Source organism: Megalobrama amblycephala, linkage group LG4 (genome assembly GCF_018812025.1).
Source record: "Megalobrama amblycephala isolate DHTTF-2021 linkage group LG4, ASM1881202v1, whole genome shotgun sequence".
NCBI lineage: Eukaryota > Metazoa > Chordata > Actinopteri > Cypriniformes > Xenocyprididae > Megalobrama > Megalobrama amblycephala.
The window spans coordinates 16,361,098-16,386,060 of NC_063047.1; the positions used below are offsets into that span (position 1 = coordinate 16,361,098).

At 35.7% G+C, this 24,963-nt stretch overlaps 1 protein-coding gene across 1 annotated transcript; it reads left to right on the plus strand.

The window, feature by feature from the left end:
* Positions 1 to 10,901: 10,901 nt before the first annotated feature.
* On the plus strand, positions 10,902 to 13,900 carry il21 (interleukin 21). Its single transcript, XM_048187940.1, has 6 exons — positions 10,902 to 11,103; positions 11,204 to 11,251; positions 12,371 to 12,493; positions 12,636 to 12,680; positions 12,951 to 13,034; positions 13,340 to 13,900. Exons 1-6 carry the CDS (start codon positions 10,978 to 10,980, stop codon positions 13,358 to 13,360), a joined length of 447 nt encoding a protein of 148 aa, XP_048043897.1. The 5' UTR covers positions 10,902 to 10,977; the 3' UTR covers positions 13,361 to 13,900.
* Positions 13,901 to 24,963: the final 11,063 nt, after the last annotated feature.

Consider the following 24,963-nt stretch of genomic DNA (forward strand, 5'->3'; position numbering starts at 1 on the left):
TTTAAATCTAGATTAAAGACGCATCTCTTTAGCCAAGCATTCACATAATGCATTTCATACCAGATCAATTGCACATAACTATCTTTGCTTAATGTTATGAACAGCAGCTACGCTAATTATTCTCCATTTGCTTTTCTGTTTTACCTCTGGATGGGTGACTAGAGGACATCAGCTTCAGTTTGGATTCAGCCTCTTAAGAAGACCTCAGATGACCAACAGCGCCAACTCCTGCGAGGACTTCAGAAGATGCAACATCCGGATCAACATGCACATTGCCCAATTTCGATATATATCCTAATTATTGTTAATGTAATTCATTTTTCAGGAGCTCATTGCTTCTACGTTCAGTTAAACTGCTAACAGTGATTGTAAATTAATTGCCTAAATTATTACATTATTTGCTAACTGCATTCTTTAAATTGTGATGTTGACATGCATTCTCTGTAAAGCTGCTTTGAAACGATATGTATCGTGAAAAGCGCTATACAAATAAATGTGAATTGAATTGAATTATTGTTTTGAATTAATGTGTCTCGTAATCTTGAATCAAAGTAACTTTCCCTCCCTCTTGCAGCGACGTCTGAAGAGTTCAGATGCAAAAATCTGTCTGACGTTTTCTTTTAAATCAGCATTTTTTACAACCTGAATTCTGGAAATGTTGGGACGTTTTTTTAAATTTGAATAAAATGAAAACTAAAAGAATTTCAAATCACATGAGTCAATATTTTATTCACAATAGAACATAGATAACATAACAAATGTTTAAACTGAGAAATTTCACACTTTTATTAACTAAGAGTGTACTCACACAAGGCACGGTTGCCTTGAACCGAGCCCGAACGCGATTGCAAATTTGACATTCTTGTTGGAAATCACGGACGCCGTGTCCTCCGGGCTAAAGAGGAGGGAGACCTTCCAGCGTTCAGTTCAAAAGCCAGCATCTCTGATGGTATGGGGGTGCATAAGTGCATACGGTATGGGCAGCTTGCATGTTTTGGAAGGCATTATGAATGCTGAAAGGTACATAAAGGTTTTAGAGCAACATATGCTCCCCTCCAGATGACGTCTATTTCAGGGAGGGCCTTGTGTATTTCAGCAGGACAATGCAAAACCACATACTGCAGCTATTACAACAGCATGGCTTCGTTGTAGAAGAGTCCGGGTGCTGAATTGGCCTGCCTGCAGTCCAGATCTTTCACCTACAGAGAACATTTGGTGCATCATTAAACGAAAAATACGTCAAAGATGACAGCCGGAAACCTATATCAGGCAAGAATGGGACCAAATTCCATCACCAAAACTCCAGAAACTCATAACCTCGATGCCCAGACGTCTTCAAACTGTGTTGAAAAGAAGAGGAGATGCTACACCATGCTAAACATGCCCCCGTCCCAACTATTTCAAGAGCTGTAGCAGGCATCAAATTCGAAATGAGCTCATTTTGTGCATAAAATTGTACAATTTCTCAATTTAAACATTTGTTATGTTATCTATGTTCTATTGTGAATAAAATATTGGCTCATGTGATTTGAAAGTCTTTTAGTTTTCATTTTATTGAAACTTAAAAAATGTCCCAACATTTCCGGAATTCGGGTTTTACCAGGCTTAGGTTCAGTAATTTTAGGTTTCACTTTAATGGCAATGAAAAGTTATTAGTCAGTTATTGAAATGCCTTATTAAAAAATAGGAATAGTCCATATTGTTTTCATATTGATTTCTACGCCCCTGGTTCCACACTGAATGAAAACATTAAAATGAATGGTCTGTTGAACATTGCCTTAAAATATTTAATAATAACATTTTTTGTGAAATATACAATACAATCCCTTAAACATACAGTGTGAATCAGTAATGCATGTTTAGGCCATTGATGATTACATTTTCCCAAAGATGTCTTCATCTTCCATATGATCATGAGTTTTTTTATTGTGTGTGTGTTAAAGAGAGGAATATCTTGTTTATTTTTGTAATGATCATTCATAGCTCAGAAGTTCTCAGCTAAATGGAGATCTCAGTTATGTGTCATTTAAGTAAGGTAATACAAATAGACACGAATGACTCAATAGCTGTCATGCAGTAAGAGCAAATTGCAAAAAAAAAAGAAAAAAAAGATTACATTTCCCCCTGTTCTGAATAATCATCTATAACCACTAGTAAATGTGCATATATGGCATATGTCAGTTATGTATTGTAGTTTTTGTTCCTTAATGTATGTTCCTCACTGATGCGTGCGCTGCATATACACATCAAGTTCCTTATTTACAGCAGCTTCTAAAACCGTAAACCATAACGTGACTCAGTCAAGTCAAAACTGTTTGGTCGAGACTCGATCAAGTGTGAGTCAATTTGTTTGTAACCAGCTGTTTTGTTTTGTGGGCTGAATGTCATTTTAATGCAACTGTAACCCACCTCAATATCAGCATGTGTGAAAATATTAGAAAAAGACCATAAGTTTTTGGGACCTTGCTCTGACTAAAAGACTAGTTTCACCAGTTTTAGTGCAGGCTCTAATATTCAAATCATGTGGTTCAAAGCCTTGTTTTAACAGAAAAACAGTGAGTAAGAATTCTGTTCAGAATTTTGCTTGGTTTCATCTTTTGATGGAAATATGGCAACAGAAACTGACTCATAACTTGAAATATTCTCTCTATTTTAGCTATAGGTTATCTTTGATCAACGTTAGGGTCTTTCCCACATTTAAGCAAAGACTCTTGATTTTTTTTTTTTTTTTTTGAGTTTTAGAAATGCAACTTTTTAATGTGGGAACTTAATAAAAGTTATTTTTGCATTTTGCCTGCATGTCAATTTTGTGTTGCGGTCGATTAAACTGTCAAAATACATAAAGCCACAGTTTCCTTTAATGGAAATATTGAGTATCACCTTTTAAGGTGAACAAAACTGTTCTCTCAATCTCTTTCTGTCATCTTGCTTCAGACACTTTTCCACTGCATTGCATTATTTTTGTATGCAAATATTGTATATGAATTTGGGACTTTTGTGACATTAGTCATCACAAATTTAAAGTATAAGAAAAAAAGTTTAAAATTAAACACTTTTGATCTTGCGAAAGTCTTTGAGGTTAACAAAACAAACTGAAACAAAAACAACACAGTATGAAAATGAAAATCTCTATCTATCTATCTATCTGTTAAAGGGTTAGTTCACCCAAATGAAAATTATGTCTTTAATTACTCACCCTCATGTCGTTTCACACCTGTAAGACATTCGTTCATCTTCAGAACACAAATTAAGATATTTTTGATGAAATATGATGGCTCAGTAAGGCCTCTATTGCCAGCAATGTCACCGAAAAAGTATCCAAAAAGGTACTCAAAACCTATTTAAAAGAGTTCATGTAAGTACAGGTTCTACCTTAATATTATAAAGCAATGAGAAAACTTTTTGTGCACCAAAAAACCCCCCCAAAAAAAACAATAATATCAACAATTTCAACAATATCTAGAAATGGCTGAATCTTTTGTTTCGAATCAGTGGTTTGGAAGTGCCAAAGTCACATGATTTCAGCAGTTTGGCACGCGATCCGAACAACTGATTCAAATAAAAAGATTCGTAAAGCTTCGAAGCAGTGTTTTGAAATCGGCCATCACTAGATATTGTTGAATAACTTTGTTATTTAGTTTTTTTTGGCGCACAAAAAGTATTCTCGTCGCTTTATAATATTAAGTATCTATTAAATATTAAGTATTATAAAATATCTTAATTTGTGTTCCGAAGATGAACGAAGGTCTTACGGGTGTGGAACGACATGAGGGTGAGTAATAAATGACATAATTTTAATTTTTGTGTGAACTAACCCTTTAACATGAAATACTTTTGAAATACAGTTAGTCATGAGACCCTAAAATTATATTTAAAGGGATATTTCACACAAAAATGAAAATTTTCCCATGATGTATTCACCCTCAAGCCATCCTAGATGTATATGACTTTCAGACAAACACAATCTGATATATATTTAAAAATATCCCTAGTCCTCCAAGGTTTATAATGGCAGGGAATGGCTGTCCAGATTTTGAAGGGGGAAAAAAAGCATCCATAAAAAAAATGAATCCATACAAATCCAGGGGGTTAATAAAGGCTTTCTGAAGCAAATCAATGCATCTGTGTAAGAAAAAATATCCTTATTTAAAACTTTATAAAGTAAAATGACGAGCTTCCAGCACAACAGCCGTATGCATTTGACATAGGTCCAAAAAGCGTTAACTTCTGCAACATATTACACAATGACATATATCTCTGATTGTGTTCATCTGAAAGAAGATACACCTAGGATGGCTTGAGGGTGAGTAAATCATTTTCATTTTCAGGTGAACTATCCCTTTAATAGCATTTTTCTGGTTATTGTAAATAAGCATGCAGATTTTACCCATTTATTAATCAATAAACTATATATATACAGTCATGTGAAAAAGAAAGGACACCCTTTTTAATTGTATGGTTTTAAGTATCAGGACATAAATCATCTGGCCAAATACTACCTCAGATGAACAACAACACACAACATATTACACCATGTCATTATTTATTTAATAAAAATAAAGCCAAAATGGAAAAGCCATGGGTGACAAACTAAGTTTACCCTATGATTCAATTGCTTGTAGATCCACTTTTAGCAGGAATAACCTGAATTAATCATTTTGTGTATGACATTATCAGTCTCTCACATCATTGTGGAGGAATTTTTGCCCACTCCTCTTTACTACATTGTTCCAGTTCATTGACGTTTGTTAATGCACAGCTCTCGCCACAGCAATTCAGTCGGGTTGAGGTCTGGACTTCACTGGGCCATTGCAACGCCTTGATTCTTTTCTTTTTCAGCCATTCTGTTGTAGATTTGCTGGTGTTCTTGGGATCATTGTCCTGTTGCATGACCCAATATTGGCCAAGCTTTAGCCGTTGGACAGATGGCCCCACATTTGACTTTAGAATACTTCAGTATATAGTGGAGTTCATGGTCAACTCAATGACTGAAGATGCCCACAGGTGCTGCGGCTGCAAAACGAGCCCAATCATCACCCCTCCAGCAGCGTGATGGACAGTTGTTATGAGGTGTTTGTGCTGATATACTCTGTTTGGTTATCTGTGCATTATGGCCAAACATCTCCACCTTGGTCTTGTCTGTATAAAAGACATTGTTCCAGAAGTCTTAAGATTTATTCAGATGCAACTTTGAACAAACCACTAAGTTGTGCTGCCATGTGTTTTTTTAGACGGAAGAAGCTTTCTCCTGGCAGCCTTTCCAAACATGTCATACTTGTCCCGTCTTTTTCTAATTGTCCTGTTATGAACTTTAAAGGGGACCTATAATGTCCCTTTTCACAAGATGTAATATAGTCTCTGGTGTCCCCAGAATGTGTGTGTGAAGTTTCAGCTCAAAATCCCCCACAGATCATTTATTATAGCTTGTCAAATTTGCCCCTATTTGGGTGTGAGCAAAAACACGCTTTTTTGTGTGTGTCCCTTTAAATGCAAATGAGCTCCACTTTCCAGAAGAGGGCGGAGCTTTAACAGCTCAACAACAACAACAAAGCTGGAGAATCTCACGCAGCCAAAATGACGAAAGTGTTCAGCCTTACATTGTTCAAACCGGAGTCGACACTGATGGAGAGACTCAGGAAGAAGTTACAACTTTTAGAATGAAACTGGACGTTACTGAATGGTTAGTGGATAAATTTATGTAGTTGCTGTGGAGTTGATTCAACTCATCCACTAGCATTTAGTGTGTAATGCTGCTGTTTGATCATAAACAACATCTGCAAAGTTACGACGCTCAAAGTTCAATGCAAACAGCTTTGCTGATGTCTTTCCTCCTTGGCATTGTGTTAACACACACACCTGCAGACTCCAGACCAGCAAACTGAAAAAAAACTTCTGCTTTTATAGAGACGATCACACTTGCTGATGATCGATTATTTTAAATCATTTGATTAGCAGTGCCTGGCCATTACTTACCCTCTTAATTCATAAGTTAACAGTAAGGGAGTCCTTAGTTTGTCACACATGGCTTCCCCATTTTGGCCTAGTTTTCATTAAATAAATAATGACACAGTGTAATATGTCATGTGTTGTTGTTTATCTGAGGTTGTATTTACCTAATTTTAAGACCTGCCAAGGACCAGATTATGTTTTATGATGTCCTGATATGTAAAACCATAGAATTCAATAGGGTGTCCTTTCTTTTTTCACTCGATTGTATGTATGTATATGTATATATATAAATTATAAATTATAAAATTAGCAGGTTCTAAAGGTCTTGCAGGTAAATAAAGATCCATCTTTCCAGAAGTCTTATAATATAATATCTAAAAGTGTAATTTTTTTTTTAGTGTGAATCACTACTGCTCATGCCAGTATTTTCTTGCGTTTTACACCATCAGCCACAAACACTGATCTGTATCTCAACTTCTGTAAAGTCAAGATGAAACAAACAACATTCATGTAAAGTGGCATGATGCCAAGCGAAAGAATATAGAATATACGACAACAAAAAAGTAGGACGGGATTTGATCTTATCCATCAGGAATTGATTGGATGGAGATGGGTTAAAAATAATTTATTTTTTCAAACATTTGTGTTAATTTCCAGGCCTACGCAGAATCTTCATCTGCAGAACTGCACAGAAAGATTTCCACAGAACTGGAATATCCGTCATTCATAAAATTCTACATATTCTTTTATGGAATATTACAGCTACAGTAATTTGATTATCTCTGCTCTATTTAATGCACTTTTCCATGTTTAACCTTATAAAACCTAGTGTTTCATATTTTATACACAAATTTCCATAAATGATCAACACGATCAAAACTGAAAAACCAGTATCACACAATCTCCTCCACACTCTAAAAACTAATCCAGGGGACCTTTAGTCATTACTTAAATATATATATTGTTGTGAAATAAATAATCAAGTTCTGAAATGCTGTTAGACTTTTTACTTGTAATTGTTATTTTATTGAGCTTGGATGACACACAAATTATGCCTATTGATTCGATATACTATCATGACTTGTCATAGTTTAACATTTTCAGTTAATCTAAAATGTATTTAATTTTAAGTTCTGTTAACGTAAAATACAATCTGATGACGTGTAAATGTGTTTCATTGTTTTGAGTTGTATGAACACTTCTTTTAACTGGGCTGGGATTTACATTTCCCATCATGCTTTGCCCATGGCACTTGAAAGGGAGAGTAAATGCTAAAATTAAGTGTTATATAATGTTTTTTGCACAAGATTAATGGTAAGGGAGATTTAGCAGTAATTAGTGTTTTGTTATGCTAATTTAATAGAGTTAATGTGTTCATGTGGGTTTTTGGAGATTTACCATCATGGTGACAAACGGTGCTCGGCAGGGCTTGACATTAACACCCACCAACCCGCCAAATGCGGGTAGATTTCAGCTGTGGCGGGTAAGACAGCCACTCCCACTAGCCACTTTGGCGGGTTGAATATAATTTCAGCCTACAGCCAAATGAAAAATAGCCAAGATCGTCGTATCACAAAATTACAATTCAGTCACAATTCTTTATTGATTAACTTGCGGTTAGTGAAGGCGGGATAGGCGGAATCGCGCTGAATGACACAACAGAAGCGCTCGCGTGCGCGCTTTCTCTGTCGCGCGCGATCAGTTCTCCTTGCGCCTGAATACACGCACACACGGATGTCAAAATGCATCGTGTGGAGTATCTCGCGTGAGTACAGACGGCTATGGCTTACGGCTAAGTGGGTAAAAACTGGATATGTGTCAGTATTTATGACGTCCATGCATTCAGCAGCCCCCAAATAAATACCTGTCTGTCATTAATGTTAATCAAACATCAAAAATGTTAAATAAATGTATACATGTATGCTAAATAAACATATGTATCTGAAAGAAAAAATATATTTTTTAAATTACTATTTGTAATTTGCTTCTAATATAACTATACATACCTGATATATACAATGTATATAGTCTTGATTTGGGTGGTCAATCTGCATTTGTAAGTTTGAAAGGGTTTTAAATCTTGTAAATCAAGTAAAATGACTCAAAATCAAGTAATTTAAGCATGCCAGAGTCAACTTTAATCATATAAAATGTAATTTCCCAACAGCAAAATTGTGGCCAGTGAAAATGCTGAGTGGCTAGTAACTTTGGAAAACTACTAGCCACATTGGCTGGTGAGCAAAAAAGTTAATGTCAAGCCCTGGTGCTTGGTAAGATCATGTTGCTTAGAAATGCATTTTATTGTGTCCAAAAAGCGTCTTCATCTTACTTAAAACATTATGTTGGATCAACTTAAATAGTTGCATTCATGTTGACAATTATTAAGTTCATGTTACTTAGAAATATGTTTTTATTGTGGCAAAAAAACATCTTCACCTTATTTAAAACATTATGTTGGATCAACTCAAAATATTGCTTTGAATTAATGTAATTCTCCCAATTGGCTTAAGTTAAAAATTCTAGTGGAAAACGGTAACATATTTTTTTTTTTTGTTGAACCAATGTTTTATTTTTTAGAGTGCAGTCCTTCTGTCGTCTGATTGAAAGTTTATATTTTTTAGCAAGTAAAAGTCTTTAAGTATAATTGTACAAACGTCCTCCTTCAGTTCGTGCATCACGTGTCTTTCTGCTGTCAAATCTGTACTGATTTTTATAAAGCAAACATAAGAATAACTTTGATATTGTTAGTAATATTTCAAGATGAATATTTACTGGACTGAAGCAACTTAGTTTTACTCGATTATCCATACATTATTTATTTTGTTTTTTGTAAAATCATGTTCAGATATGAGAGAATCAAATATGATCATCAGGTTTATTTGTTCATCTCAATCATTGCATTGCATTATATGTTTTAAAACTAGAGCTTTGATCATAAAACTAAGCATATAAATATCATCTTAATAAGACATTATTGAGAGATATAGAGTGAAGACTGATATTTATTTATATTTATGCATTTTATGTAAGTAGTCTGTTTTACATTTATAAAGATCTCATTGATTTACATTTCAAGCATCAGAATGTAATATTACTACTTTTTGTCCATATCAATATCAGCATCTGCACTAAATTGCATATTTTTGCTCAGTTTGGGCATCTGAGGTGTTTTTTTTATTATACTAAAGTATATGAGCCATAAAAGTCATATAGTATATAACAAGTATATACAAAAACATATGCAAACTTTTTTTGTACACACATATATATATATATATTCATATTCAGTCTAAAGGTTTAATAAACTGTTCCATTTAAAAAATGAATCTGAAAATATTCCAGCAAATTCCATCTAGCCTTCTCATTGGTCCTCATGCTTCTCACACATTTGGGACGGATTTTCATCATCAGCCACAGAAAACACAGATCTGTATCAGTGAATGTTTTAAGTATGTCATGATATGGATGTCACCCCTAGACCCCCTCCCACATCCTCACACATAAACCCACACGCTCGTTGTGCTTTCCAGGTTGAGGGAAACGATTCAGATCTAGACATGACTGACAGAGGAAAGTTTTGAATCATGCCGTTTAAACCTTGAGCACAAATTACTTCCATGATCCTGCTGAAGGGAGGAATCCCCAGAGCGAACCTGTCCTGTCTGGGGGTCACTAGGGCCTTCCCCTGCCGCCGTGACACTATGGGTATGTCAGCCACCAACCTCCGCCCCCCACTTCCTGTTCAGCGCAGCCCGCGATTGGCCGGCGGAGGGGTTCTTTCACAGGCCTAGTGTGATCTCATTTCCTGTTCTATGATGTTGAGTGATCGCGTCTTTCAAAGTGTGTCGTGACACTGCGGAACTGAAGCCACAAGCTGTGTTGTTTTAGTATCATTGAGATGAACACAAACTGCTATTTGTAAAATGCACAAATAATCACAAAGAAGTAACACAATTGAATTAAACATAAATAAAACAGTAAAACATACTTAATTTTTTTTTTTTTTTTTAAGATTTAATATTTTACTTTGTAATTTTTTATTGTTACTTTTTGGACATTTTTGTTTTGTTTTTACAGTTTTTAATATTTTTAATATTATAAGTTTTAGCTTTAATTATTTCAGTACATCAAGTTAGACTAAATGAAAATGAGAAATGATGCTGGGGCAAATAGCAATTTATTTTATTTCCAAGTAATTAAAATGTGTTTTGTTTTTATTATTTATTTTATTTTAGTAGTTTTTTTTTTTTTTACATACACCTGTCATTTTTAAAATCTTTTTATTTAAGTTTTAGCTTATTTTAGTACATCAAGTTAGACTAAATGAAAATAAGAAATGATGCCGGGGCAAGTAGCATGTTTTTTTATACAGTATATAATTTATTTTATTTCAAAGCAATGGTTTTAATTTTATCTAACGGTAATAACCTTGGCCGCAAGCGGGTTTGACATCCAAACGCAGGTCATTTAATGCCCTGCAGGTTTTGGGTGCAAATATTTCATTTCCAGGGTCTATTCTTATCTCACAAGATGAAAAGTACATTAAGCTTCCTGTTTTTGTCTATAATCAATATGGTTTGTGTGGGAAGCCGCAAAGTAAAAAGCACCTTTGTCATATCCACTTGTGCTCGATGATGCTGCACCTATAGTCGCACACACATGTTTCTGATGCTGATTCAGAATGAGAAGAGGAACTGACAGCATTTTGTAGTTTCCTGCCAAGTGTGCAGAAAGTCTGGGTCAGGTTCACACACACACACAGAAACACACACACTGCATCCGTACACCCCCGCGCACACGCCTCTCGATTACATCTTTGTCAACTGACAGTCTGACGAAGGCCAGTGGAAAAGAAAAAAGTAAATTACTCATTGTAAAAGCTCGACTTTCCAATTCTCCATAGAGAAGCGGTTTTGCTCCGTCCTCAAGGATACTTATAAAAAGGTGATTGTGTACCTGTTGACAGTATGAAGGACATCAATCCAACTAGCTTTAGAGAAAGCACAGAAGAAACTTTGCAGCTTAAACATGAAGGCATCCGTGTGTGTTCTGTTCGCAGTGGCGTGTTGGTTCGTTTCCAAGGCAGAGCAGTCGCCGACGCAACTCACGCTCAAAAAAGTCATGAAGGAACTCGAGAAGATTAATAAAGTAATGGTAAGTTGGTTTCCAAAGATCTACGGCGTACGGATCTGCAGCATTATTTTTATTTTTACACATTTCACATCTGATTTTCTTCTTCTTTTCTCTAAAAAAGGACAAAAACGCGAGTTTGCTCTACTCACCCACCACCAACGATTTGAAGGTAAGAAACTCGTTTTCTTCTCTTCTGCTCCATTACAGCAAATTTTAGGGAATGCGAATATCTGGACAACCACATAATTAGGGTTATAGTTTCATAGCGGTTTCTGGATGACTCAGTGATTCGGCCTGCCGTGATATAAACACGCTTCTGTCATTATGCAGCCCACCTCTACAGAGCAGGTTTCGGGTCAACGCGCTACAGACTAATTGATTTTCGAATGCATTCAGAACGTGTGGGTTGATTTCATACAAGTGAATGACGTTTCGATGAATCCAGTTTGCTGAGCTGAAATCAATACAGAAATCACAACTTTTAGTCATGCTTTTCTTGGCAAACACCCTCTTGTTTTGCGATTGCTCCTTTTTTTAGATTTAAAGTCATTTTGTTTGAGTCTGTCAGGAGAAAGTTTTCTTCATTTAGGAGAAATCTGATGAGTAATATATGACAGTGAAAGTAGATATACGTTTAAACAGATTTGGCCTATTTTACAGTTAAACCTGCTTCTATATAGAACTCTGGAGTTCTTAAATGATTGCATGATACTTTCAGGTTATTTCATGTTGTTCTAGGGATAAAGTATGTTTACAAGCTGCTTAATTCATGAAATTGAATTCAAATAAATTAAAACAAAATTAAATCCATAAAATTAACCCCTAAAAGCTTCAAGCGTCTGATGGAATCCTTTATAAGAGTGAGATTTTTCTTCTGCTGCTTATTATTAGTATATACATTTTTAGTTCCATGTGTTTCGTAATGGCTTCTTACTGAAAGTGGCAGTTTCTGTAAACTCTTAAAACAGAAAACGTTTTGGGTTTTGTGTGGAAAGAAAGAGTTTCCTCATACTTTCTGTGAAAACTGCTTAATGAGCAGAAGGGAAAAATGAAGTCAAGATGTATAGATTTCTGCATGCAATACCGACAGGAAGAGAGAGAGAGCGAGAGAGAGAGAGAGAGAGAGAGAGAGAGAGAGATCATTGTTGGGTAATTTCAGAAAACAGATTTAATTCCTTGACCTGAGGCTTTTGTATGGGGTTTGCCCAAAAAACAATTCCATCTGAACTCATTAAGAAGTTAAAAATGTACATTTGTGTTAAACTGTCGGCTTTGTTTCTCTCAACAGGACTGCTGCATTAGATCTGCTCTGGAGTGTTTTAGGTCCCAAGTGATGAACCTGAAGTTCACTGAAGACAAACCTATAAAGTCACTGAAGAGCATCTCCAATGAGTCACGAAAAAAACTCATTGTGAGTGTGTGTTTATGTCTTCTGCTCATTTTATGGAAGAATTTGTGAACTGGATGTAAATGCATGCATGGTTTTAAACAGACATACACCTCAGAAATGAGAAACGATGATTTATTTATTCATTTGTTCTTTATTTTCACAGGTGGATAATTTGCCCATTTGCAAGACGGTAGAAGGCGAGGAAACGGTGAGAAACATAAACAACACATAACTGCTGGAAATTTTACACTATTAAAAATGAAGGTTCTATATTGGCATCAATAGTTCCATGAGAACCATTAAAGGTTCTTTACAGTAGAAAAATGTTCTTCAAAATAAGAAAAAAAGGTTCTTTTAAGAACCGATCACTGAAAATGGTTCTTCTATGTTCATTTTTGGAACCTTTATTTTTAAAAGTGTTTACATGGTAAAAATGAAATATGTTTGCAGTTCTGACTTGTACAATGCTCTGTTTCAGGAAGCTCAGTGCAAATCCTGTGAATCGTACAGCCAGGTTAACAGCCAAATGTTCGTGCAGAACTTTCAAACTCTTCTTCAAAAGGTTAGTTCAAAACCATCACCCCAATTTCTTTGCATGCACACATTTTCTCATAGGCTGACAAAAATGGTGATAACATCTAAATTAACTGGTTTTATTCAAGTCATAATTATCGCCAAATACATTAATTTATACAAACAAAATGTTTTTTATGGGTTAAATCGAGCTGCAGGTTAGCACGTTTTTGTAAGATACCCACTGGCCAAGTGGTGCTTTTCTTTAACTGTTCATTGGAATGGAAAAGATCCCTCAGAAAGCATAAAGAGAGATAACAAGCACCATCTAATGACCTACTTTCCTTTTTCTAGATCTATGCCAGTCAAGCATAGAGACGAGAAGAGTGAAGAGACTATATGACACTACCCACCTACCCGCGGCAGAGAAGAGTCTGCTCCTGCTAATCTATTTATTGATTATTTATTGAACATTTTCTTGTTTGTTTGAACTGGGAGATCTGTTAAAGGATTGCTCGTGTCATTAATGTGTTTTTTTTAGGAACAGGGTGGCAAATGTTTTGAAATTTCACTGTTTTAGGATGTAAAATGTATCATCTTTGTTTTACCGTCATCTTGTGGTGAGATCTCAGCACTGCTGCCTTCATGACGGCCCTGTTCCTTGAAAGAACCCAAAGGGTGGTTTCCCTGATGAAGATTGAGCCTTATGCAATAATACAAGTGCTTTTGAGTAGATCTTTATCAAGTATTCTAGGAATTTTATTCTTAGTCTTTGTCAGGAAAACCACTCCTATAGATAATATGTTACCAACATATATTTAAAAAGCAGATACACATTTATTATTCTATGTCTCACAGTGAGATGCATGTATTTTGGATGATATTTATTGACATTAAAATATTTCTTAATGTTTACATCATGGCTGTGGTAGTGAATTATCTTTGTACACGAATGCTGACAGTTGTTACACAATTTTTCACAATTGCTAAAAACTCATCCCTCTGATCCAAATTCTCAAATGCTTAAAGCCATTTGTTGAATAATCACTCTTTCTGCAAAACCTTAAGCAAGTTGAAGTAGAAACACCATTTGCAAATCTCAGGCACTCTTTTTGCGAACACATTCTCCCTCACTCAAACGCATTTTGCACTTGTGTTGGAAATCAGTAAACAAAAGAGGCAAAAGTTAAACAACAGTTGCCATCGTTTTCACACAACGGCTCAAAAATGTTCACACTTGTTGCCAATGATCAAACCAAGTGTGCACAGGTGCACTAAACGTTGATTCAGACAATGGATGGAAACAATCTGAGAAGTAGAGGAGGAAGAGTAAGTGTAAATGGTGGTGGATGAGGAGGAAGAGCACGATCTGGAGTGTTGTCGAGCCTGGATCCGACACACCAGAGGGTTTTTCCCTTTGCCTGAGATGAAGTTCACCCAACATGATGAGGCAGAATGAATCTGATTTTGCAGAGTACCATAACATGCATTTTCATTAAGAGTTTACCTTATGGGCTTTTGCATTTGGACTACACTCTAAAAAATGCTGGGTTAAAAACAACCCAAGTTGGGTTGAAAATGGACAAACCCAGCGGTTGGGTTAAATGTTTGCCCAACCTGCTGGGTAGTTTTATTTAAACCAACTATTGTTTAAAAATTGCTATATGGCTAGCTTAAAATGAACCCAAAATAGTTGGGAAATTAAAAACCAGATGCAATTAGAGGCAACAATAATAGACAAAAGGTGAATGTTTATTAATAAGCTTTAATATTTTATTAATATAAATTTAATAGTTTATTAATATAAATGTATTAATAAGCAATTTAATAAATGTTTATTGTTTAATAATTATTCATTGAACATTAATAAATGTTCATTTCCAACATACTTTGGGTTCATTTTAATTAAGCAATACAGTAATTTTTAAACAATAGTTGAGTTAAATAAAACTACCCAGCAGGTTGGGCAAACATTTAACCCTACCGCTGGGTTAAAACAACCCAATTGCTGGGTTTGTCCATTTTCAACCCAACTTGGGTTGTTTTTAACCCAGCATTTTGTATTTTTACAGTATACAACGTGCTAAATATACACACATTCAATACTATACAATATTTAATTCATTAGTACACTCAAAAAAAATGTTTACGCCTTTTTGCAAGATTTACGCATTTCAATTAATAGTAAAATTCCATAAAATTGAATTGAACAATCCTTAAAAGAAATGGGTAAAAAATAGAGCTTAATAAAACATTTTGTATAAATCTTAAAGGGTTAGTTCACCCAAAAATGAAATTTCTGTCATTAAGTACTCACCCTTGGGTCGTTTCAAACTCGTAAGACCTTCGTTCATCTTTTGAACACAAATTAAGATCTTTTTAATGAAATCCAAGTTTTTGCGTATCCCCTATCCACAAGTTTCCGGGAGGCGCTACTTTAAAAAAAGAACGTGGGCACAACTTCCGGTGAGGCGGCGGAAGTAGCATAACAATTGTATTTTGTGTGTTAATTAGCGAAGAGGCTAAACGTTTTTCGGATCATTGTTTACTTTGTAAAATTGCGAACCTTTGAGAAATGTCGTTACGGCACTCAGGAACATTATAGTTTAGTACAATTATTAGTTCATTAATAATAACACAATACAATAAACAATTTCAATGCCTTTAATTGTACTTTACTGACCTTCCACAAAAGTGTTGCTGCCTGACTACAAGAGCATCCTTGCCCTGCAATACATGAACAACCCGCAGTCTGTTCTTCACCTGTGACTGATGCAAGCACCTATAATATGATGTGATACAGTGGCATGAAAAAGTATGTGAACCCCTCGCAGAATCTGTGAAAATGAGAATTATTTTAATAAAATAAGAGGGATAATAAAAAATGCATGTTATTTTTTGTTTAGTACTGTCCTGAGTAAGATATTTTACATAAAAGATGTTTGCATTTAGTTCACAAGACAAAACAATAGTTGAATTTATTAAAATAACTCCATTCATAAGTATGTGAACCATTGATTCTCAATACTGTGTGTGGTTACCTGATGATCCGTGACTGTTTTTATGTTTTGTGATGGTTGTTCATGAGTCTCGTTTGTCCTGAGCAGTTAAACTGAGCTCTGTTCTTCAGAAAAATCCTCCAGCTCCTGCAGATTCATCAGTTTTCAAGCATTTTTGCATATTTGAACCCTTTCCAGCAGTGGCTGTATGATTTTGAGATCCATGTTTTCATACTGAGGGACTCAAACACAACTATTAAAAAAGGTTCAAACATTCACTGATGCTCCAGAAGGAAACACGATGCATTAAGAGTCGGGGGGTGAAAACTTTTTAACAGAATGAAGATGTCACAATTTTTCTTATTTTGTTTAAATATCATTGTTTTTCATTTAGTACTGCCCTTCGGAACCAACAGAAGATACTTGCATGTTTCCAGGCAGAAAAATTAAGTACAATTTACCTTGATATTTAAATTCAAAGGTTTTCACCCCCCGACTCTTAATGCATCGCGTTTTCTTCTGGAGCGTCAGTGAATGTTTGAACCTTTTTTAATAGTTGAGTTTGAGTCCCTCGGTTGTCCTCAGTGTGAAAAGATGAATCTCAAAATCATTCAGTCACTGCTGGAAAGGGTTCAAATATGCAAAAATGCTTGAAAACTGAAGAATCTGCAGGAGCTGGAGGATTTTTCTGAAGAACAGAGCTCAGTTTAACTGCTCAGATCAAAGAGACTCAAGAACAACCATCACAAAACATAAAAACAAATGTGGATCATCAGGTAACCACACAAAGTATTGAGAATCAATTGTTCACATACTTATGAATGGGGTTATTTTAATAAATTCAACTATTGTTTTGTCTTGTGAACTAAATGCAAAATATCTTACTCAGGACAGTACTAAACAAAAAATAACATGCATTTTTTATTATCCCTCTTATTTTATTAAAATAATTCTCATTTTCAGATTCTGCGAGGGGTTCACATACTTTTTCATGCCACTGTATTTTACTCCTACTGGGTGCGTGCCAGAGCCAGTCGCGTTTCCACTGTCAGATATGCGATGCTATGCTAAACCATTGCAATAATACACACGTTTATGGGAAATACCAGAGACTCACTGAGGAACGTAGAAAACTCATGTATGATTATAATCTTGTATATATTTTTTTTTAATGTGCCCTGTGCCTTAGTTGAAACCGGACTAATGCATTCACATGTCACACTCTCGGTTAACTCGTATAAAGTTCATAACTCCTGTTTTCTTCTCATGAGCTCCCTCTGATACTCTGGCTGAAAGAATAAGGGACTGTATTGAGGCGGGAGAGATCGGTCAAACTTCGGATTGCAATCATCGCATAACTACGAGGAAAATAAATAGAAATGCTCAGAAGAGTAGACAACAAATTATATTTTATCAGTATACTTATTAATGTTTAAGCCTTTGTATTTAAAAAGCCATTATTGGAGTTTTGTCCATTCTTGTGATCATAAATAAATGGAAGCAGACGCAACTGAATAGGTATGTGTTCTCTTTTTATGTGAACATAAATATCAGTTTGATTCAGCATGATTGATGTGCAATCCTGACAAATTACTGTTACTGTAACAGTTTTTATTGTAAAACATTGTTCAAATATAGATGCTGGAATCTTAAATCTTTAAGTAAAGGCCAAACTTCAGCGAGTTTCGATCGCTAAATCTTGAATGACTGTCAACCGTTGAATGAATGAGTGTCACGTCCCGCTTGTTTACTTCGAACCGGAAGACGCTCCCACTTTTGACGCAAGGCCTCATGGGGCGTAGGAAACTTGTGGAGAGGAAGAAATGTAATTACCACATTCAAGGTCCAGAAAGGTAGTAAAAACATTGTTAAAATAGTCCATGTGACTACAGTGGTTCAACCTTAAAGCGGAACTCAGTAAGATTTGCGAAGCTCCCCCTACAGGTTCCTTCAGTGAATCACACTGTCGTAAATTCTCCAAGCGCAGCTCTGGACCACAATGACTACAACACTCGCCAGTGCAGTAGTTTTGCACAACAGTACAAGAAATCTCGATGGAGGTGGGTAATTTTCGAAATTGTCTTATAAAGTCATAATATATACCGTAAAGCATTTTGTTACTCTCGCGTGAACGTGAACATGAGGCGAGATTGTGTCGGGTCGCCGCAGCTCAACTTGCAAGTGCTGTTTTCTGGCGTAGACGTGCCAGAGGGGGTTAGTGCACGCCTCAAACACACCACTACAAGTCAATTAACCATCGTAAGGACTTAGAAAACTATTTATGAAGATAAAAAAGTTATTAGTTCTGCTTTAAATGTTATGAAGCGACGAAAATACTTTGTGAAAAAAGCAAAAATAACGACTTTATTCAACAATTTCTTCTCTACCCTGTCCGACTTGTCAGACCGAGTTTATGTCCGAACTCCGGCTCGTAATTGGTCAGCTCCTGCATCGGCATCACACGCATGCGTGGATGTGAACGTGTGGGCCAATACTGAGGCAGCGTTCGGATGTGAACACAGAAGAGCTGAACTGCTTTCACTGCATCAACTGTGTACGAGAATGACAGCATAGAGAAGAAATTATTGAATAAAGTCGTTATTTTTGTTGTTTTTGCACACAAAAAGTAGAAAAATTTAGTTGCTTTCTATGTGGGATAAAAAAAAACTTGGATTTCATCAAAAATATCATAATTTGTGTTCCGAAGATGAAAGAAGCTCTTGCGGATTTGGAACGACATGAGGGTAAGTAATTAATGACAGAAATTTCATTTTTTAATTTAACTAACCCTTTAATGAAACAAGGGGTATTCCATTCCCTAAAGCTTTTTACTCATTTAAAATTCTTAAAATGAATACAATATGTAAGGATTATTTAATTCGAAGGAATTTTACTATTACAGTTATTTAAAAATGCTTACACACAAAGTGTTACTTGAGGCCCACGCAGTGAAACCCTTCACTCATGTAGCTAATCTTCAGACCACATCTGCAAAACTACAAGCACATCATATGCTTTAAACTCAGTTTGCATGTGTAAAACAATGTTTTTTGCAAAATGCTAAACACAGTTCTCTACATTAGACATCAAAACACTTAAACATAATTTGATCACTTAGAAATCAAAACTCAGTATTTTCTGAAAGAAACAATTTATAGTGTTTTTATATTTTTTATAGTGAAATTTACATAATATAATCAAAGCTCATTGTTTTGAGAAAACATTTTTGACTCGTCTGCATGTCTGTTTATTTTGTAAATATATACTAAATATGCACACACGCCAAGTCACCTTTAGCACTTTATACAAGTTATTTTCAAAGCAGCTTCACAATAGTAACAAATTTAACTAACCAAATAGTGTCATTATTCAGCTCAAGTCAGCTCAGTGTTGATTACAATTATTGAACTGAACTTAAAGTTTATTAAATGTGCAAACATTTTGAAGTGTTTGGTTTGGCATCTTGTGTGCATGTTTTGTGGTTTTGTGTGTAAGGTTTTGAGAAATGGAGCCCATAGTTTCAGAAATTGTGTGCAAGCAGTTTTAAACTAGTTGAAATGTGTAAATCTTAATAAAAAGGACTTAACATTTTTTTAGTGTACATAAAGTATACAATATATTCACCTACTAAGTTGCAATTACTATACTTGATGTAATTGCAAAATTTGTTTACTGTATACAATATTAATTTGTCTCCATTTTTTGATGTAGTGTCTAATGAATGTTCTGTAGTGTTTTTATATTGACTGATGTGTGTATGGTCTGAAAGCTTTGATTGATTTTGAGTACAGGTGAAATGGTTTTGAGGTGATTGATTGATTGACTTTACCAGAAGAGTTAAGGGTTTTTTTCTGAATGTAGTTTGAAGATTTGGTTTTGTGTTTAATGTTGTGAGAAAATTGTTGTGTCTTAGCAACTGTGAAAAACTGTAAAGCTAAACATAGGCTACCAGTTAAAGTTTGCAAACAAGCACAAATCTTTATCAAAACTTTTCAAAGATCATGAGAACCAGATGGTCTCTCAACTGTGACTGCATTTGAATGGCATTTATCTAACGTGTGAACTGGCCTTGTGCACCCCGGTCAGGCAAGTTTTAAACATCAGAGTATGTATGTATTTATGTATGCATTTAGCTTGTTTTTTCAATGTTGCATTAGATGAACAATTGACAGAATAGTAAAAAAAAAAAAAAAGAAACACCCGTTTTACAGACTGTATCCCTCACAGCCTCATGTTAATTCAGTTCAAATTAAACATCATTTCAGCTCTTCACACTTTTTTCTTTGTATTTGCTCCCATTGGGCAGCATCTTTAGAAAGCATGGAGTATCATTCCAGTGTTTCACCGATGACACCCAACTGTTTCTACCACTAAGATGCATCTTATGCATTTATCTCGCTTTTTATTTTTATTTATTTTATTTTAACTTTACATTTATAAAGATATGGCATAAATTGAGTGCTGTGCAGAATTCAACCAGAGGTTCCAGTAGATAATCCTTGTGTTGCTTACTTACTGTTTTATGAAAACTGTATATTTGAATATCATGCTGATTTGACATACTGCATAGGCCTATACAGTCAGGAAGTGCACATATACAGACGAGGAGGTTTATGTGAAGGAAATCTATGTGAGTGCATGGCGATGTGAGATGATGCTGCCATCTTGTGGTTGAACAAGGTGTTGTCATTTTGACTGCCTTGTGCATTTAATCAATCATGGTTGTCATGACATTAGTCAGATTGTGAAAAAAAGTTAAATAATTATGTTAAAAACACTGAGGTAAATGTTAAAAAACTCAAATAAACCTAAATGTACTTCAATAGTAAAATGGCTCAGTGGGATAACGAATAGACTGAAAATCGCAAAACCTTGATCACACACCATCTGTTAAGGCGAGACACCCCAGGTGAATGGGGTCAAAAAATTAACTAATAGATATCACCATACTTCCCCAGCTGATTGATTACATTAAAAATTGCAAACATTTTTTGTGTTACAAGTTTTCTAAAATCTTATGTTTAAATATGCAAATTAGGCATTATCTAATTAAATATGTGCTAATTTGCTTAAGTTTCTAGAACAAAAATCTGAATATTGGATGACGTCAGGTTCAAAATTCTTGTTTAAGTTTTTGGACATATTAAATTCAAAAGGTTTTTACTGAGGGAATTTTGGCTCTTTTTATCACTTCATAATTCAGAAAATACTATCAACAGCCAGAAAAAAATTGTTTTCACCATTTTTTTAGGAATAAAATGTTGTATAAAATCAGGCAAATTATATCTCAACAAATCCCTCTGTAAAAACCTTTAGAATATAGATAGGAATAAAACTGTAAAGTTTGGTGTATATAAGCCTTTAAAGATATTTACTGTAACTGAAATCTATAGATGCAAACAGATAAAGTGCTATAAAATATACACTTAAAAGTGTATTTTGGATATTTTCTTTCCACCAGTCTGAAAAAACACTATGAAAAGCCAAAAAGCACAAAATCAGTGTTTTTGCCTGTAGTGTCTCCCCTTAAAACTGAGGAATAAATAACACTCTTGCACATGGTCAGTCCTGGACACTTTACAAACCAAAGTAAAACAAACCTAAAATGATCATCAAAAGATTTTTTTCCAAACATCAAAGAGTCTTCTGAACATAAAAGGTTCAGATGCATGTGGATAAACCTGTTATTTTAATGCTTCTTCTGGGAATGTCTTTATATTTAGAGTTACTTGGATTGAAATAGACAGTCTGACACCTGGGGTTCTTTTCTTCAAAGCTCATTATGAAACAGGGCTGCGTTTCCCAAAAGCATCGTAAGCTTAAGTTGATCGTAGCTCCATTGAAACCAATGGAGCTACGATCATCTTAGGCTTACGATGCTTTTGGGAAACGCTACCCAGGTCTATAAACTCAGCAGTTTTACTTAACAAACACAGCTAGAGGTTGTGCAGGTTTTTAAAAGCCAAAAAGGTATGTTTCTTCCTCTCTGTAAAGTGATGTTTGAATGAGTGTTGAAGTCCAGCGCAGGCTGATGGACCGCAGATAATTTACACACTACTGACTGCATGCATTATTTTGAGCTGGATGGAATTAATTTTAATGTGGACACACATTAAATCAGTTACACTATTCAAAAGGAAAATTCAGTTTTACTCACACCATGTCATTCAAAACAAAACTTCTGTTATATTTCCATCAGACACAAAGGAGAATTTTTGAAGAATATTTACAGAGCTTTTACATACGAGTTCAAGCTCCAAGCAAGACCAAAACACAGCATATAGGTGGTCAATATTTTTAGCCTTTATGTATAATGCATTATAATGGTATTCATAATAAATGTTATAATGCATTATATATTTTTTTATAATTGTGAACAAAGTTAAAATGTATTATAATATTTGCAGATATCTGAAATAGGTTGTCGTGTGTTTTAATGCATTATACATTTTAAAGGTGTAACAATGAATAGATAAGTATTATAATATATTGTAAGAGCATTTGCGCATGAACTGATTTTGGACAGATTTCTGAGGCAGCGTAATGGTATAATGATCTATACAGCAAAATAGAGCGAGCTTTGGTGATAGCACTGTGAACATTTTACTACTACAATAGTAATTTCCTGCGAGAAGTGACATCAAAAGTGGAAAACATTGGTCAAAAACATACATTTACACACAAACTAGGGCTGGACGATTATGGCCTAAAATCAAAACCTCGATTAATTGAACATTTTACCTCGATTACGATTAATGAACGATTATTTTATTTCTGATTTTTTTTTTTTTTTTTTTTTTTTTTGCCCTCATAGTTCACTGACAAGGTTTGCACTGTAAATAGCCTATGATTGACTATTAAGGTGGGATATTTTTTTTCCTGTTGAAAGAGTGATCTGACATCATAGCTCACTATCAGCAGTTATTTTATCTATGGTTTGTAACATTTCTTACAGGTTTTTGCTCGTTGTAAATCAGATAAAGATAAATTATCACAGTACCAGTAGTGATTGCGTGTGTGAATTAGTCATACCGTCTCTCTATTAATTGTGAAGCTGTGGGTTGTAAATAGTTCCTTCAAAAGTAGAAAAAATAGATGCTATAACTTTTGAGTTTCTAAGCTATTTTAGTGATAAATCACAGGACAGCGCTGACAACATGTTTCTGCGTTCCTCTGTGTGCGCGCGTTCTTCACATTTTGCGCAGCTGTTTGTATGAGTGTTCGTGCCACATGCAGCTGCGCGAGCGCGGCATAGATATTTGTATATATCATAGACTGCGAGCGCGGTAGCTCAATATAATAATACACATCCGATCGTCTAATCGCTTGAATGTCCAAACCATAAAACAAATACAACTGACAAAGTTTAGTCAAGACGCAAGGCTAACCGCTCGCGCGCCATCACTATGTGTTGAACCGGCGTTCACCTCTGTGTTTTGCTTTTATGCCACTGACTGGACGGGGCGGAGTCACGTGGCTACACACGCAGTTATGTTTTTAAGGGGGAAGTATTAACAGGATTAAAAAACCGAAATAACCGATATGGGAAAATTACGTCGGTTAGAGGTTCTGAATTTCGGTTTCGATTACTTTTCGATTAATCGTCCAGCCCTAACACAAACTAACCAGCAACTGCAACTTTCAGATGCCATCTTTCTTTTTTAGCTTAACTGTCACAGAATAGAGCACAGAGGATTGTGGGATATCAAAGGCAGCGAATGATGCCTTCCGACCTTTCAGTGCATCCTCCGAAGACAGCATTTTTAAGATTTTGGACACAGCCATAGTGTTGGCGGATTCACACCTATATACAGTGGGTACGGAAAGTATTCAGACACCCTTAAATTTTTCACTCTTTGTTATATTGCAGCCATTTGCTAAAATCATTTAAGTTCATTTTTTTTCCTCAATGTACACACAGCACCCCATATTGACAGAAAAACACAGAATTGTTGACATTTTTGCAGATTTATTAAAAAAGAAAAACTGAAATATCACATGGTCCAAAGTATTCAGACCCTTTGCTCAGTATTTAGTAGAAGCACCCTTTTGATCGAATACAGCCATGAGTCTTTTTGGGAAAGATGCAACAAGTTTTTCACACCTGGATTTGGGGATCCTCTGCCATTCCTCCTTGCAGATCCTCTCCAGTTCTGTCAGGTTGGATAGTAAACATTGGTGGACAGCCATTTTTAGGTCTCTCCAGAGATGCTCAATTGGGTTTAAGTCAGGGCTCTGGCTGGGCCATTCAAGAACAGTCACGGAGTTGTTGTGAAGCCACTCCTTCATTATTTTAGCTGTGTGCTTAGGGTCATTGTCTTGTTGGAAGGTAAACCTTCGGCCCAGTCTGAGGTCCTGAGCACTCTGGAGAAGGTTTTCGTCCAGGATATCCCTGTACTTGGCCGCATTCATCTTTCCCTCGATTGCAACCAGTCGTCCTGTCCCTGCAGCTGAAAAACACCCCCACAGCATGATGCTGCCATCACCATGCTTCACTGTTGGGACTGTATTGGACAGGTGATGAGCAGTGCCTGGTTTTCTCCACACATACCGCTTAGAATTAAGGCCAAAAAGTTCTATCTTGGTCTCATCAGACCAGAGAATCTTATTTCTCACCATCTTGGCAAACTCCATGCGGGCTTTCATGTGTCTTACACTGAGGAGAGGCTTCCATCGGGCCACTCTTCCATAAAGCCCCGACTCGTGGAGGGCTGCAGTGATGGTTGACTTTCTACAACTTTCTCCCATCTAACGAGTGCATCTCTGGAGCTCAGCCACAGTGATCTTTGGGTTCTTCTTTACATCTCTCACCAAGGCTCTTCTCCCCCGATAGCTCAGTCAGCTCTAGGAAGGGTTCTGGTCATCCCAAACGTCTTCCATTTAAGGATTATAGAGGCCACTGTGCTCTCAGGAACCTTAAGTGCAGCAGAAATTTTTTTTGTAACCTTGGCCAGATCTGTGCCTTGCCACAATTCTGTC